The sequence below is a fragment of the Patella vulgata genome, chromosome 1 (genome assembly GCF_932274485.2).
Source record: "Patella vulgata chromosome 1, xgPatVulg1.2, whole genome shotgun sequence".
Taxonomy (NCBI): domain Eukaryota; kingdom Metazoa; phylum Mollusca; class Gastropoda; family Patellidae; genus Patella; species Patella vulgata.
In genome coordinates this window covers 41044325-41061723 of record NC_065879.2, presented here as the reverse complement: position 1 = coordinate 41061723, position 17399 = coordinate 41044325, and the positions used below count along the sequence as shown (strand labels likewise).

General features: G+C 35.2%; 2 protein-coding genes across 7 annotated transcripts in view; one reads left to right on the top strand and one right to left on the bottom strand.

The window, feature by feature from the left end:
* The window catches only part of LOC126821456 (uncharacterized), a 20630-nt gene extending 18927 nt beyond the window's left edge, over nt 1–1703 (bottom strand). For 2 of the 5 annotated variants that reach the window (XM_050549887.2, XM_050549918.2), the window contains exon 1: nt 1200–1322. The gene's annotated coding sequence lies outside the window, so the exon portion shown is untranslated. Of the gene's footprint in view, nt 1–1199; nt 1336–1576 lie in introns of those variants that run through there. The other 3 variants (XM_050549914.2, XM_050549897.2, XM_050549905.2) reach the window with 3 other exon arrangements.
* LOC126821397 (uncharacterized) lies at nt 1620–17399 on the top strand. Of its 2 annotated transcripts, XM_050549812.2 has the most exons (6): nt 1641–1738; nt 4722–4914; nt 11247–11386; nt 11718–13998; nt 14621–14744; nt 15292–17399. In XM_050549812.2, exons 3-6 carry the CDS (start codon nt 11266–11268, stop codon nt 15772–15774), a joined length of 3009 nt encoding a protein of 1002 aa, XP_050405769.1. In that variant the 5' UTR covers nt 1641–1738; nt 4722–4914; nt 11247–11265; the 3' UTR covers nt 15775–17399. The 2 variants fall into 2 exon arrangements, with proteins under 2 accessions (XP_050405780.1, XP_050405769.1); XM_050549823.2 differs by lacking the exon at nt 4722–4914 and having other exon boundaries at nt 1620–1738.

The following is a 17399-nucleotide window of genomic DNA, read 5'->3' as shown; positions in this document are numbered from 1 at the left end:
GATATTCAATTACTTTTCATGAATTATTAGATATATTCTCACAGGCTCACATAACTTTTGGTCTTCAAAGGAATTATTACTTAGTGAGCAGAAATTCAACTGTGTATCTGATATCATGTTTGCATACTGGTAGAATTGAAGTCTATCTATATAAATACTGACCCGAAATAATCTATTCTCTCCCACCAGCACAATTTATTTTCATGCCAGCAGTACATTATTTTGATTCAGATGGCTAAATAGTAAATACATGTACTAACTAACACTATTATTAATAATTAAAAAGGCTTATTGATTAAATATGTCTATTAAAAACTTTCACTGTTCATGACTAGACAATAGGTACTGAACATTCACAATTGTTGGGGTTGACTGTCACAGTGTCAGAACTCATGCTCTAGCTTTTAATGGCTATTTTATTTAATTTTAAAAAGTATTTAATGCTTGATGGATGAGGGCAACAATAATTAGGTTAGGCTTGTTTTGGGAAATGAAATGAGGTTTAACGACCTAATTTTCGACACAGACTGGGCTAATGAAGACTGGCATACATCATGCAGTGCTATGAGGGAAATATTGCCTGGACAACGGTGGTGTGGACAACTCTTGTAATTGTATCACATTCCAACTGTTTTTTGTCCCATCCAAATGACTAGACAGCTGTCTTCGTCAGGCCCTCAAACCTGCATGACTAATTAGGAAACAACTTCTGGAAATCCTAAGGAACTATATGCGCCAAGACCACCAGACCAGCGTCCTAAACACCATGCCATTAGTTTTGGTGTGACCGGGTCTAGACAGTGATAAACCAAGCATGTTATATGATCCTGGCCAAAATTTTGAGAGGTCTATTATTATCTTTAGAAAACCTTTGTTTGGAAAACACACAGAAAGTTGTCCATAAAACCACGTACCGGTATACAGAGTTTGTACAAGACCATTATTAGAACAAGTTACCGACAAATAAATGTATTGGAGTGGGTATAAGCCTACTTTAAATACGTGCTTTAGCGCAAGATCAGTGTGAAGGGGAAGTGTCATGCCTAGTAGTCCCCCTAATAAATTTAACTTCAATCAATACAATAGCCTACTACTTTGGAAGCCAGACTCAACACGACGTAGGCCTATTTCTTATTAATCTGAAAAAGTCATTGTCCAAGCCTGTAATAATCGCATAAAATAAAAAATTATATAATCACCTTCAAATGCATTTTTTCGACAAAATATCTAAACAGTGGATCGAAAATATTGCAAATTCTTCCTCGTGTTACAAGAAAATTTAATTATGACTACGCATGACCATTGTAAGGATATGATGTCATTTGGAAATCAAGGTCACCGCGCGAGCCACGGCGTCCCCACCTCTGATTGGTTGTTTCATAGAATGCGTCTCTTATGCCATTACAAAGTAATTACAAAATGCCTTTTTTATAACATATATGATGAAGTATTAGTTAGTATCACTTACTATTATTATCTGAATTGAAGAATTGATACTAAAGTTAATTCATGTTTGTAAAATGATCATAAACCATGTAAATTCTACCGCAGTTATAATAATGTTAAAACTGTTTACCATGAAATTCTGCACCGCTTACACAAAATCCTGCACCCGAATCTAATTGTTCACCGCTTGCCTTGTGCTTTGTCTTTTCCTTGCTGGTTGGTGTAAATGTATGGTTGCATTTTAGTGGACATCTTCTTCAGAATTACAATGAGAAACTGTGGATCGGAATTGGTAAGGAAGTCACGCAGTATAGCGAGACGGTTTAAAAGCTGCACAAAATTAAATTTTAACTTTGCTACAAATTCTGGTGAAATTGCTCATGTTGTGACGCGCAAACCGCCGAACCGCGTGTTGGAGCACTCGCCAAAGCCTACCTACAGACGTACAGTACAGGGGTGTGGGACATTGACATAATAATGCGTAGTATGCTAGATGTAGTAGTGCTCTAGCTACGGGAACGTAGCTAAAAACGTTGAGATATACTGATGTGCTTGTTTTTAGCTACGATTGGGTGCCTTTGGCATAGTTTAGACCACAATGTGTTACCATTCGCATTTTAGTATTCTAAATAGTAAATTGATTCTTATCTTATTCGGAATTCTTATATTTGGTCGAGTTGTTTAGTCGGGTAGACTGATATCACCGGAATTCATTTACAAATACTGGAATTCATTTACAATCACCAGAATTCACTTTGAAAATCCCCGATTCCTCCCATAAACAGGGGCGGATCCATAGCCCCCCCCCCCCCTGCTCAGCCACATAAATTTTTTTGTAAATCAACACTTTTTATGAGAAAGGTTTCTCGGTCGTGTGCTTTATACTTTATCGTCAGATTTCCGACAGGATGGGCACTCAAAGCACTAGATAATGATATAGACATGTGATATCACAATTAATGCTTTGCATCCATGAAATTGAATCACAATGTCATTGTATTAATTCATAATAAAAATTGACGTCAAACGAGGTGTTGAATTTCTCTGTTTATAAAGCTCAATGTGTATATATATACGCCAAAATGACAATAGAGACCATGCGGGAGGGGGGGGGGAGATACATTGTCTTAGGAACATGACATGACCCCCCCCCCCCCCCCGAATTTCGTGAAAATTGGATCAAAATGGCCTCCCCTCATACGCAAATACACTCTAGGGTGAAAAATATGGTTCATCATGGTTGTGGATCCTCCAGAGGTCATAATTTTGATCCGATTTTGATGATACTTGAAATACATGTTTATAACCCAAAGATCGTGGTTCCTTTCAAAATTTGTGCATACTGGATTGTAACTTCCAGAATTATGCCCTTGATTGTACGAAAAATCATGTTTTTAGCTTGTGGTCACTCTAGAGGTAACAATTTTTATCTGAATTAAAAAAAAAAGTTTGATTGTACGAAAAATCGCTTTTTGTTTAGTTTGTTCTGTCTTGCAAAGTGCAAAATGTGGGCGTATCCTGCCTGGCAGCCACTGTTTTGTTTTGTTTTTTTTGCTAACAAACAGTGCGTGTTTCGGATGGATACATTTTACGTATAATATTGCCTACGGAATATTTTGTTGTCCAATGAATGGAAAATGATAAAAATATTGTGTGATGGCAAATATGGTGTCAGGTGGGAACACATGGTCAATTTTTACGAAGGGAAAAGACAAAAATTATTGTTCTGTGAATAATTATCGAGCTTGCATATTTACAGGATTATCAAATTTAATGTTTATAAAAATTATTTAGGCCTACTAATCTTTGACTGCTTTTGATCTCGCGACCAGCTTCAAGGGGAATGATAAATCATGTTTGTTAAACATTTTTTTCACACTTAATTTTGGACAAGAAACTTGATTCGCAGATTCCCATAGATTTGATAACTTTCTGCTAATCAAATATTGATATTTGATCCGCACTTACGTCATTTTTGTTTAGTAATCTGCTATGCAATACCGCTTATCATATGCCCTGGTAGTATGCCAATGTCAATTGTATGGAGTGTCTCCAGCAATAGCAAGAAAAAATAATCTTTAAGCCCCGAAGCCCAGTATAATGCTTAAAGTCTATAATGTTCCATTCTCAGTATTCCCAGTGGTCCATTTCTAGTGTACTGCACTATACCCTAGGTTCATCGTGGTATTCATGTATTCAAATTATTTGCCCTTGGTCGTAGCCTGATTCTACAAAAGAATTTTAAAAAAAATAGTTTACAAACCAGTCTTGGCCTCATTGTTTACATTCACAACAATATGGTGGCTTGTTCGCTCGATTATTAGAAAGTTTGCAAGAGATTTTAATTAAAAGAAGTGGCATGCACACAAAAAAAGATGTCATAAAACATATTTTCGATGGGAAAGCTGGGTTTTTGTCAGTTCTTATTTATAGATTCTTTTTGATTGGTTGATAAAAATAGCACAATCATCATTTCAATATGTGTCTCCCCCATGGATGAACCCAAGGGTTAGTGGAGTGGAACGTAATGAGACCACTGGGGATACTGAGGATGACATTCATATTTTCATAAGGGAGATGATCAAATACAGAAGCAATCCGAAACTGTTTCTCAATCAGTTAATACGTGTGGGTGTGAGAAATGAAAGATATCTACCATGTCTCTTTCTCTGAAATTTTCCGGTAGTTCTATTGATGCATTGTGTTGAGACTCAGTATTTTATTTAATTTGTATCCACTAATATCCAAGGCCATAATCTTCAATATTATCTTAAATTACAATATAACATTTTTTAGCCCTTAGTTTTATTTTAGGTAAATAATGAAAAAAATTTTATTGGCCTTCTGTCATATATTCATATACATTTATTTGCACAAAAGTGGATCTGCAATACAATGTAGCCTACCGGTATTTGAAGTTTATACCCTTAAAATTTAATCCTGATTTCTTTTTTTTCAGTCGAGTATACTGAGCTTTTTTTCTAGTGTTATTTTGTCATCTTAATATTTGAATTTTATAAAAAAAAAAATTATGCTGCTCTTTGTCGCATTTTACAATTTTTGCGTCCAATTTGCAAGATGATAAATCTAACAGTCAGTTCCGTTTTCACAATTTTCATAACTACCATGAGATACCTGAATTTTGCTGCAAATTACTGACCCTGGCAGGTACTGTTACTGCTGTGATTGAAGTATTTTTCTATTATACACATATTGAATTTTGTAATTCTCATGTATCTGAAATGTTTATTGTATGTACTGCTTCCTTTTTCTAGGTAAACTGAATCCAGATAAAGAGAAACATCAGTCCTTCATTTTCTGATTGAATATTTTATTCAACTTTCTTCAACAAGAACACCGAGCGTTTAACCTTTTCAAGCTGAAACCGGTAGAAGATAATTTGTGCAATAATTTCAAAGCTAATCCTATAAATTAACTTGGATTGTTAATTACTGTATTGGTTTCAAGGTAAAACTAACATCCCATTTCGGGATGAAAATATCGATTGCTTATGTTGGCAAATGTGGTCTTACTTTATGCTACCGGTATATATATACTGTACACGTAGTTATGTTTTTTTATCATAGTTTTACCAAATACTTGTTAATCATGACCAAGATTTTTTTGCTTAATATAATCTTTAGGTGATTATTTGAAAAGAATACTGTAAATACCTTTTTGTAAATTTAGACTTGATTTCCAACTAAGTACCGGTGGTCTTCAGGGATATATACATGTATATAACCTAATAATAGGATTATGGACTGAAAACCAGTTAAGGTTCATTAGGATACCCAGTACATTTAAAATAAAAATGACTTTGCTTTGCAATTTAATAAATTAAGAATTTCTATTACTCTTAAGTCTTCATACAGTTAACCTACATGCACAATGTAACAAGTTTTTAAAAATGTCTAAGACCACTGTCTGACATAAATTGTCATGTAATTCTGTGATTGGCTAATTTCAAAATATTAATGTCAGAAAGACTATGTTCCAGTGCAAATCCTATCGGTTTGAAACAGTATTTTGTTTTTTTAAAAGATTCTGAATTTTTATATGGATTTATTCTTATAAGTAAGATCTGAACGAACACTGCTGCAAATTTTGAAAAAAAAAATGGTTAGAATTCTTAATTAAATAGTCAGATAATGGATGCAGGCAGTTGTATCAATGTGACATTTATGACAAGGTACAAGTACAGATACATGGCCATTGAAGATTCAAAGAAACTAAAAAAAATAAGTGCCTATATAAAATATCGGGCCATATTCATAAAATGGATATAATTAAAAATTTAATGACAATTGGATTCGTCAAATAATCAAGCCATTAACATTTGATGTTAGCATCAGAGTTTGTTTTTAAAATGTGTATTGTTATATGCAATTATAGTATAAGCTCAGGTCATTCGAAGCTGGCATCAGTCATACAGTGTTGATTGAATTAATTTTTTTCCGTTAATGTCTTGTTGCCTGTACAAACTTCCCAATAAATTAGACCAGGTAACATGGTAAAATTGAAGGTGATATCCTTTAATCTTTTCAAAGACTTAATTTGTTGGTTTTTGCAGTCATTTCAAAATATATTCATTCTAGAAAAATGAAATAAGTTTATTTTATTTTCATTGGTGGAAAATGAAATTGTGGACCAATTTCGTCAATATTGTCATTAGAGCCTACATTTAAATGTTTAACTTTTAAGAATTTATATTAAGTAATCTGCAACATAATTTAAAACCTGCATACAGTATTTATATTAAATTGTAAGCAGTTACAATGTAGATGGGTTTTTTTTTTTTTTTCATAATCAGTTATGAAGCGATATTTTCTTCTCTCCATTTTGTGAGGCATTTATAAATTTTTTATAAATCTATAGAAGTTCTTCTTTACAATTTACATACAATTAACTAGTGTCCAACATGAATGATCAATTTAAAAACCTATATAAACACATCTGCTGTGATCTTTCTAGGGGAAACTGTCATCATCTGTAAATAATAAAAAATGGTATTGTGAATGGCAGCTACCCTTCATAATGTCAGTCAAAAACATGTATTTCAAAACTAGATTGATTACCTTTACTAAATTGAGTTGCAGTTGAGTTATTCTCCTTGCAATACCATATTGCATGTAGAGCTGGGCGATATTTTAGTTTTTCAATATTAAACCGTCACAGAAACAAACAAAAAAACCCATCAAAAATACTGTCTTCAGAAAAGTATATAAAAAGTGAACATATTGCGATATATCACGGTTTTGATTAGAATCGTGTCTGCTCCTGTTCAATTTTCTATGTATCTTGATGAATTGTGTATAACCAATGCTTTGATTTTTTTTCAAAGAAATCATTGGTTTTCTTATTGAAATAAATTTTAATAATGCCGAATTATAAATATTGCCAACTACATGTCTATCGATAGTATCGGTAGACCAGTCCTTCTCGTTTACGAAATGGAGCGGAAGGCATAAACAATTAACTAAACTCCAAATTTAAAAATTGAGAGAAAAAAAAACTTGTTAAAAAAAAAAAAAAATTTTTTTCTTAATTATATTGCAAGAGTAATTCTACATTGTATTTATACACTTTAGTTTTCTCATATTCTCTTTATTATGTCATTTATTTATATGTTCCATGAATTTTCATCAGTTTGATCAATTTATCAGCATGCTTCTTAGTGCACAAGTCTAAAGACCCCCCCCCCCTGTGGCTATTTGCCCTCAAGTAATTCCAATTTAAAAATGTCGCATATTTGACAGTTTTGACCATATCCAGCCCTAGTTTTACCATGGAAACGCTCATCGCTCAAGGAGGAGGTCACTATATATACTCAAACATAATATGCAGTTTTAAAAATAAACAAAAACTGAAAGTAAGGTAGTTTATGAATCTCAATATTTAGGAGAGCGCTTTAGCTAATTAGCAGGCGTATGTAATGACTCCCCCAAAGATAAGTGGGAGACGCAAGTGAAAAAGCGCGCCTTAAACGTGAAGGACTGGTAGACAGACCGCTATTTGACTTAGTTAATGGATACTTTTAGGCAACTCTGATGTTTTATAGTGTAATGGCGTTGAGTACTCTAAAATGCACATTTTAAATCTAGCACTGTAAGTTTTGTTCATACGATATGAGTACCTGGTATTATGACATTTTCTTTTATTTGGGGCCATAAATTATATATTAATCACCAAGAAAATACCAGTTTTGTTTACCAACTATATTCCAAACTTGGCCAAAAGCATGATAATAAAGGGTGCTAATGACCAACAAAAATTTTCTCAGTTACACGTATGACTCCATGGATTTTCATTGAATATGGCATGAACACTGCTAAATGCAAGTTCAAGAACCACAAGGGACACTTTGCTTTGTCTGGTATCCATGGAAATGCCAAAAACTAATGAGTTTTTTTGTAAATTCTATAAGTTCATGCTAAAAAGAGATATCAATAGTCCCCCCCTCCTCGGTAGATCAAAAGTTGAGGTTATAAGTGACATTTCAACACTAAAAATGTAAAATATGAACTCAAAGTATATAACAATTGACAAAATCGAGATAACAAGCATCTGTGAATAATTTCATGAAAGAATTCACTACAAATGCACAAAACAGAAACGTCAGAACCATGAAACAAAGCAGGGATCAGCTGAAGTCAATATCGGGTATTTCCACCCGGAGCTCTTACACATGCCTGAAGTCGCCTTGGCATGGACTGGCACAGATGTCTCACTACACGCTGCGGTATGTTTGCCAATGATTTTGGAGTGCCTGTGCCAACTCTGCAACAGTTTGTAGTGGCATGGCTTGAGTTCGTCCCAAGTTCATCCCAAAGGTGTTTGATCGGGTTCATGTCGGGAGACATAGCTGGCCAATCCATAACACGGACAGGATGATTGTTCAGAAAGTCTCTTGTCAACCTGGCAGTGTGGGGTTGGGTGTTGTCATGCTGGAAAACCATCTGTCGACAGACGTCATGTTGAGCCCTCAATGGAAGCAACACCGGACGAATGATGGCGCCAATATAATGTTGAGCGTTGAGAATGCCTTGGACCACCACCAAAATGCCACCTCCCCCGAAACTATCCCTTTCCAGCACACAGTTATCAGCAAAGCGTTTGTGTTGATGTCAGTAAATAGGGCAACATCCAAGAAGATGACATTTCGCCATGGTGTGTTGTGCAGATACCCCTGATTTGCGTCCCATTGCTGTTTGGCAAGTTGATGACTGTGCAAAAGGAATTGACCATGGTATGGTCGACGGCAACATAACCCAAGAGCAGCCAGACGCCTTTGGACTGTTTGGGGGCTGATCTGACATTGCTGTGTTCCAACAGTTCCCCTGGCAGTAGCAGTAGCTGACTGGAACCTGTTGCGCAGATGCTGTAGTCGGATATGGCGATCTTGAGCAGCGGTTATTACAGGTGGCTCTCCAGGTCGGGGTGGATCGGCAACTCTTCCAGTGGCGTGGAAGCGTTGTCTGAGGCGAGCAATGGTCGATGGGTGGACATTATTAAAGTGTCTGGCAACGGCTACCTGTGAAACCCCCCTGATCCAGCATGCCCATACCTCTGTTCCTGTTTTCTTGTGTAAGGCATGGCATTTTTCCGAAGTGATGAATGTTGAAATTTTGATCTGTATTTAAAGGGCCAGAGAGTGCAGGGAATGCACAATGTGCAAAACGTGTGACATGGGACTGCTTAAAATCGTGAAAAAAGACAAGTGTTGCGTTAGCACAAACAAAGTTCATTACCGAGAACTGATATTGGGTTCAAACCCAGAACTCCAGGAAAAGAGACCCATCACAAGTTTCACCTATGTGCCATAAAATAGGAAAGCCCAAGAAAATGTTTACCTAAATATTTCACGAATTGGGCATTGCGTTTTTTATAATGGCTTTGAGTGTATATGTTTACATTAGTGAAATGAAGAAGCCTTTTTAATTTCAATAATTTCTGTTAATTACTTCTACTAACTTCTAGCGTTATGACCCTTGTTTCACTTTGTTGCACCGTGTGAAAGCTGTAACATCAGTAGTTACCTACCGATCTGTATGAAATTTATATATGTCATTTGGATTAGTAAAAAGAACAATCCTATTGAATTTCAGAAATTTTTGTTTATTACATCAAGAGTTATGGTCCTTGTTTTACTTGTGAATGCTCTAATGCCAAAAGTTATCATCCGATCTTTGTGAAATTTATATGCATTATTTAAATAAGTAAAATGAAAAAGCCCGTCAAATTTGAAAATTTTCTGTAACTCCCGGAGTTAAGGCCCTTGTAAACACTTGAACGACAAAAATTATAATCTGATCTGTATGATGAAATTCTTGTAAATGTCCCCAATTACCTATAAAAGAATATTACATACAAAAATGTAGTCTTCGACCACCAAAAAATGAAATTCAGTCATGCCCCAATCATGGTAGGTGATAGAACTGGATAATCGCGTCGTAGAGGGAATTCCTTCTGGCTTCATATATAGATAATTGTCAATGATCCAGTGTGAAACTGCCATGATTGTTTACTGCGGATGACGTAAACGGTTTGTTAGACGTCAGAATTTATTTAATAACTGATCTAGGTTAGAGAAATTTTCTCGTTTGCTATAAATAGTATTTTCCTTTTGACGTGTATCTCCGTTATTACCTAACGAACGATCGGAGTCATTGTACTGTTAAATGTCCTCTGAGTTATTTTACTCATATAAAAGATGTGCAAAGTCCTAATAAGATTGGTGTTAAGTTGGTGTGTATCTTAGACTACTCAACGCTCTAAACATAAATCTTTCCAAAATGAAAGACAGTTTTTATTACTGGTACTGATACAGAGTAAAATGATAATCTTTGAGGTCAACGGCACATGCATCGTTTAAAATCGATTAAAATATTCATCCTTCAGTGCGGTTAGCATAAATGAGTAACTTATGATGGTAGTAACTGCTAGGTTTAAAAGTTTTACTGCTGTCTCACTCAATTCAGAGTAAATAGTATTCTCTAGTACGAAATTGAGATTATTGCGGAAACAAATCGTAGAATGTAAAGCTGACAACACAATAAATACAGTTAAATTTATAATTGTAAAAACATCTTAAACTGTTGGGATAATACTTAAAATTGAAAACAAAATCTATAAAGAATTGAAAGCTCCGGTAAAAATAGAATGTTAGCTTCTATAGTTGGGGTCCGAGTTTATTACCACTCTAAAAGACCCAAAAAAGCATTTAACTACAACTCCGAACGAAAACATTTTAATCATTTCAAAGAATGTATATATTTATATAAAAATAATGAGAGAATAAAGGCTGTTGGAATCGAATATCTGTTGCAGTTATCCACCTACTGCTAGAATTTAGAAATGGATGGAATAGACATATTATTTTGAATTTAATGTTGCATAAAATTAATCATCTCCATTTTTCATTGTTTTATTTTTTATAAATATTTTTACCATTCACTCGCAAGAGGCCACCTGTGAAAAATTAAAGAACATTTGGTCACACTTTTGTTTTGAGAGCTACTATGACCCCATAAAAGATAATCCAGTACATTGCAGGGTTTTTTTTTTCTTGTCTTTATGAATTAAAAGCTGGAACAAAAATTTCTTTCAAAATCCATTAATGTCATGCCTGTTCCAGTTGTTTTGGGTGCACAGTACAGCAAGCCAGGATTGAAATATTTTCCACTGACTTGATAATCCAAGTACATGTAAATCATACTGCTCAGATGTATTTATACAAATGTTGTCTTTAATAGCTACCTTTTGAATCAATTATATAATCTTACTGTTTTGTTTTGAAGGATATAATTTCTGTAGAAAATGGCTTCAACATGGGGCGGAGGGAGAGGTCGAGGAGGAAGAGGTCAAGGTATAGAATTTGGACGTGGACGAGGTGGCAGAGGAGGTAACTCATTTAATGAGGGAGTCAATCGAGGAGGATGTAAGTTGAATTAATTAGTATAAGTATAATACAATAATGTGTGTATGCCATTACATGTATGTAGATAGACGTAATTGGTAATACTACCAATTGGGATATTTTGACAGCCTGAAATTGATCTGATTGCATATCCTAAATTAAAAAGGTCTTATTCTTTACACTGGTAGGGGACCAATAATCTAAATCGTATGAAAAAATGTATGTTTTAAATATGATCTAAATCGTATAGAAAATGTATATTTTAAATATGATCTAAATCGTATAAAAAATGTATGTATAAATTATTACAAAAACATAACTTTAACATTTAAACCAATTTTGTACTTTGTAGATAAACGTCCAGTAGATAATTATGATCCATTGGATATTAAAAGATCAAAAACATCATCTGTTGAAGAGATGAGCAAAATGATAGAGGATTCCCAAAGAGAGATAGCCAATCTAAAAACTAGTAATGTTGGAGCTGATCATGTAAATCAAGTATTAGAGAAACAACAGAAATTACTGGAAATGCAGTCTAAAATGTTAGCTGGTTTAGGAGGTGTTCCTGCTGTACAAGATGTTGAACCTTTCTCTCAGTCCAGTTTTAATAATGGAAGAGGTAGTGATACTAGTAATAGAGGTGGTTTTGCCACGGGCCGGGGTCTAGGCGGAGAGACCAGAGGTAGAGGTGGTGATTCAGGACGAGGTAGTTTCAACAGAGGGCGAGGTGGTGATATAGGTTATGGAGGTGATGCGGGTCAAGGCAGTTTTACCAAAGGACGAGGTTATGATGTTGGTTATGGTGGTGATGTAGGACGTAGCAGTTTTACCAGAGGACGAATTGGTGATGTAGGACGTGGCAGTTTCACCAGAGGACGAGGTGGGGATGTAGGTTATGGTGGTGATGTAGGACGTGACAGTTTTACCAGTGGACTAGGTGGTGATATAGGGCATGACAGTTTTAGCAGAGGACGAGGTGGTGATGTAGGGCTCGACAGTTTCAGCAAAGGACGAGGTGGTGGTGCAGGATACAACAGTTTTACACGTGGTCGAGGTGCTGATACAGAACAGGGTCGAGATACCAGAGGAAGAGGCAGTGATTCACGCAGCAGAGGCCGGGGTAGAGGTTATGGATCACCTGTGGATGATCCATACTATTCACTGGAAAATTTAGACTATGGTTCAAGCTCTTATCCAAGCGATCCAGTCCGCGGACGGGTCTCTGACTTTGGTTCTTATGCCAAGGATCCCTATACTGATGTTCCGTATGCTGCAGATCCATATGCTAATGATTTGTATGCCAAGGATCCTTATGCTCCTGATCCCTATGCCCCAGATCCCTATGCCCCAGATCCCTATGCTGCAGATACATATAGAAGAGCAGAGGACCCTTATCGAGGAAGAGAACTTCCACCTGCTCGAGGTGAATATGAAATGTATGGCAAAGATCCTTATGGAGAGGATAGATATGATGTACCTTATGAGGATCCTTATGCTCGTGTACCTACAAGGGATCCCTTGGGTTATGAAGCTGAGGAAAGCCATTTAGCAAGGAGCGCTGGTACCAGAGGTCGAGGAAGAGGATATCCACCAACAAGAGGTAAACCCGGAGGTGCTTATGCTGGACGAGGTGCTTATCCAGTTGAAGACGCTACTGAATACTCAGTCAGTGTAGAAGGAAAACTAAACACTTTCAGTAAATTACTGTTTGATTATAAGGATATCTATTCACCAGTTTCTGCCATTGAAACTACAAGACATGACAATACAGAAGTAGTCAAGATTCGTACTATTTATGAAACTACTGAGGATGTGTCCAAAGACCTCTATATTGGTGGTTATTTAAAGATAAATGGTGTGTTGTTAGCATCTGAACGTGGTTTAACTAACCATCATGTCAAAGACAAGGTTTACTCCAAAGCTGTTTATATGCTGTTATCTAAAACTGTAAGTGAAATTTTTGCAGCAGGTAACATACTTGCAGTAGCACTGAATAAGGAAGCTTCTGAACAAGGACGAAAACATAGAACTCATCGATTTGTCCATTATCGTCTTCGAGCATTAGTCAATGTTTTACGGGAAGAATTAATGGAATCGAGCAGATTCGCATCAACTGAAAACAACCTTGTTCATCAGTTTGATTTAGCAAGTGGTAATGCTGATGCAGGAGTTACATTAGTCTACTTACAGAATGATGCTACTAATACAGTTATATGTGAACTGTATGCTGATGATCTGATGCTTGGTTCTGGAGAAGCTAAGGATAAGAAAACGGCTTACCAGTTTGCCTATCGTAATGCCAGGCGTCTCATGCTACATTTTGGCATAACACCAGATGAAATAATTAGTGAAAACAAGCGATTGCAGGATTTGGATTACTTTAGTCCCAGTGTGATTGATGTACAATTTAAGGCCAAAAATTATGAAAGAGGAACTAACTTGTTTGCACTGAAGAAAAGTTATCCAGATACGGTTGTAGAGGATGTTAGCGGGAAGCGAGATGTCGTCTTATACGAATATGGTCGTGCTTATAACTCTGATTCATACAAGCTTCTTGAAGCAGTGGCTTTAGCTAACCGCATGCAATTGGAATACACAATGTACAGTAGAGATGAAGAGGCTGTCTACAGGCATGTTCATTTTTATCTTTAAGAATTCTTTTTCTGTGCATCGTGGATTATTTTTTTAAAAAAAAGTTTCTTAAATATATTTTAATAAACTTTATTATATAGACCCAATTTGCTAGAATAAAGGTTAAATGTAAAATTCCATACACAATTCAAATTACTTTATTAAAAATCATGTTTGTCTTAAAAATACATTATGGGAGATAAGATAAAGAGCTGGCATTTCACACTATAAGACATGTACATGTAATTAAAAACTAGATAATGTTAAGGAAATTTGCTGAAAATTTCAGAAAAATTGATCCACTCTGAACCAAGATTTTAGCTATTGAATTTTCGGATTAGTCTCGATCATCATTACTAAAGTCGGTACGATCAAAAACAGTCTCAATTATCCATTCCATGATCAAATTATGAATGGAAGTCAAACAGGAAATCAGAAACTAATCCGATAAACATCGCAGGCTAGCAATGCCATGGAGAGTTGATTATGGTCTGGATAAGTTAATGTCTAAACAATAATTTAGATAAAATTTCAGGCCTAAAGAAAGACCTGCAATAGGCAGATTTAGCTTTTGCATAATGTATGTTTAATATAATTCAAATCCATTTGTTTTCCCTCCAGGACTTTTATTTTCTTACACGAGAAGGTGGTAGGAGAAGGTTTTGGTTATAATAAACTTGAATCCAAACTGATTGCTGCTGATAAAGCTTACACATATCTGAAGCAAAACTGTACCATTGTACAAGTAAGAATTTGTTTTATCTTGTAAATTGTTGTAAAAGATGTTTTAGGTCATTCAAAATGTTGGAAATTAACTGCTCAAAAGATATTACATATCGGTCCAACAATTAATAAATTTATTGATTCTCACTGAAATGATATCCATTTCGGGCTTAAATTAGTCTTTGGGTAACTCAATTAATTCTGATAGGTTCAAATTCATGAAAATCATAAACACAAACCATTGACATAAAAGAATCCTTTACAGTGGTCCAACAATTAATAAATTTATTAATTCTCACTGCAATGGTATCCATTTCATGCTTAAATTAGTCTTTGGGTAACACAATTCTGACCGGTTCAACACAACCCATTGACATAAAAGAATCCTTTAAGTTGGAATTTGATGAAATGCTCTCCTGGCAAAATTTCGCACATAGCACACTGCATGACGTAGGCCGGTCTTCATTGGTCCTGTTGGTGCTGAGATGTAGAATTTTAAAGCCGAATTGACTATTTTAGAACATATTGTTTTTTTATAATTGTTTTGTTTTTTATAATTGAACTCATAGATTGAAGATCGAAATTATAAAAACTTGTCCATCGACTTCAACAGAGCAAAAGTTAAAGCACGACAGCTGAAGAATGAACAACCAGATTTAGAAAGTACATTTGAACCGTCAAATTATATCGCACGTGGTGCAACTGATCCAGAACCTGATGAACTCTCACCTTGGATTGACCATATATTGGAGGGTATGATAATCAACTTCAGTCGTAGTACTGGGTTCGAAGAGCTGATATTTGGAAATGATTTCCCAAACTACCATGTCATCTGTCTAAAAGAAAGATGCAAAAATTACGCTGTTACCTTGACAATTAAAAGAGGTGGCAACAACCAGTTTAAAAATGGTTGTATTATTATTCAGAAAGATTTCCTTAAAAACGCAGATCCTCAGACATTGGTTGAAAAGCTTAAGATTTTGGGTTGTAGAAGTGGTCGTTATAGTTTGTTACAATATAAAGATGAAAATGATATCATTGTGCAATGTTAGCTGTAAAATCAGCCATCTTTTGTGAATGTAATGTTTTTATACACCCACATGGAAATGTGGTTGTATATTGTCCTCACTCCCATCTTGTGAACACTCTAAAGACAAAAATTATCATCTGATCTGTATGAAATCTATGTGCATCCTTTAAATTAGTCTTTTAAGGCCCTTGAAGGCCCTTGTGGTAGTTTGTAGCACCTTGTGAACCCTCAAAGGACGAAAATTAAATCTAATCTATATGTTCTTGTAAATACCCCCTCTCCATTACCTACAAAAGATTAAATATGCGACAACCCTTGTTGACCTGTCTGACGATTTAGCTGCTGTGGGCGTATGTTATGTTGCCTGGCAACCTATCTTTAACATGTGTACAAAATTTAGGACATTCTTCAAGACCATATATAAATACATACTTGTACAAATATGCCATATCTATAAGATTCATTTCCACACAAGATCATTGTTCTTGTATTAAGTATTTCAAGAATTTAAAGCATTTTGTTAATGTAAGAATTTCTAGGAAAACAAATGGTTATCAAAATAGTACGCTGAATTTGTTTCCATTAGGGCGTTAAACACCTTTTCATTTCATTGAAAGAAATTTATTAACTAGCCCGTATTTGTTATTTTTGTACCTAAATACTTCTCCAACCCGAACATTTTATCTATCATTCTTATGAGTAGTTCATTGTTCACATTTACATATTGATACTTCTATAGATCGGTAAAATATAGTTTTATAACATTTTTCTTTTTTTCATCTTTTATGTTTAAATTAAAATATCATCTTTATTCATATTGCGACCATATTGTCCCCCATCTTTTGAAGAAAGCAGGGGATTATTTAAATGCGTCTGTCATCCTTTTTGGACACAGAAATTCTCCTAATTGATCTGAAATGTTCAAACTTGGTATGGGTGTTAGGTGAATGCCTTGATGGAGTTTGAATATGAGCATTTTTTGCTTAGGGTAAGCAAAATTAATAAGCAATTGGATTGGTTGATGCTTTGGGACGTGTCACCTTTGGTCCTATTAGTGAGAGTGATGAAACTTAGTGTATAGTTTCGTCACATCAATACCATGACTAAATTCGATAATGAGCATTTTCGGCTCGGGGTAAGCAGAGCGATAAGCAATTTGATTGGTCGAGACTTTGGAACACAATAACTCTCCTAATTGAGGTAGAATGTTCAAACTAGGTGTAGGTGTCTATTAGGTGATTGCCTCGATATGAGTTTGATCATGCATATTTTCCGAGACAATTTGAACACGACAATTTTGGTTCTAATTGGGTGAGATCAATCAAACTCTCGAGTATAGATTGCTCGATACTTTTGAAAAAGAAAAATGTGCAATTAATGTGTCATCTATTTATTTTCGGGGGACATCAGCCTCACTGTTGGCTTGTTTACTATAATTTTAGGACAACAATCATTCCTTGGTTGGACTATGTATTTTCAAAAGAAATCTGTTTTACTGTAAATCTTCCAGGATCTTTTTTGTTCTATTCGTTATTATGTATCCATGATGTCCTGTTCGTTGTTTCGTATTGATGTTTTATATAATCATGAACAATTTATGGTTATAGATTGTTGGGTATTTTTAAAAATAAAATGATCCTATTTAGA

Coding starts and splice junctions, on each gene's coding strand:
- LOC126821397 (XM_050549823.2), top strand. CDS start 11,266: ATGGCTTCAACATGGGGCGGAGGGAGAGGTCGAGGAGGAAGAGGTCAA. Junction 11,387..11,717: donor GGGAGTCAATCGAGGAGGAT/GTAAGTTGAATT, acceptor TGTACTTTGTAG/ATAAACGTCCAGTAGATAAT. Junction 14,745..15,291: donor AAAACTGTACCATTGTACAA/GTAAGAATTTGT, acceptor TTGAACTCATAG/ATTGAAGATCGAAATTATAA.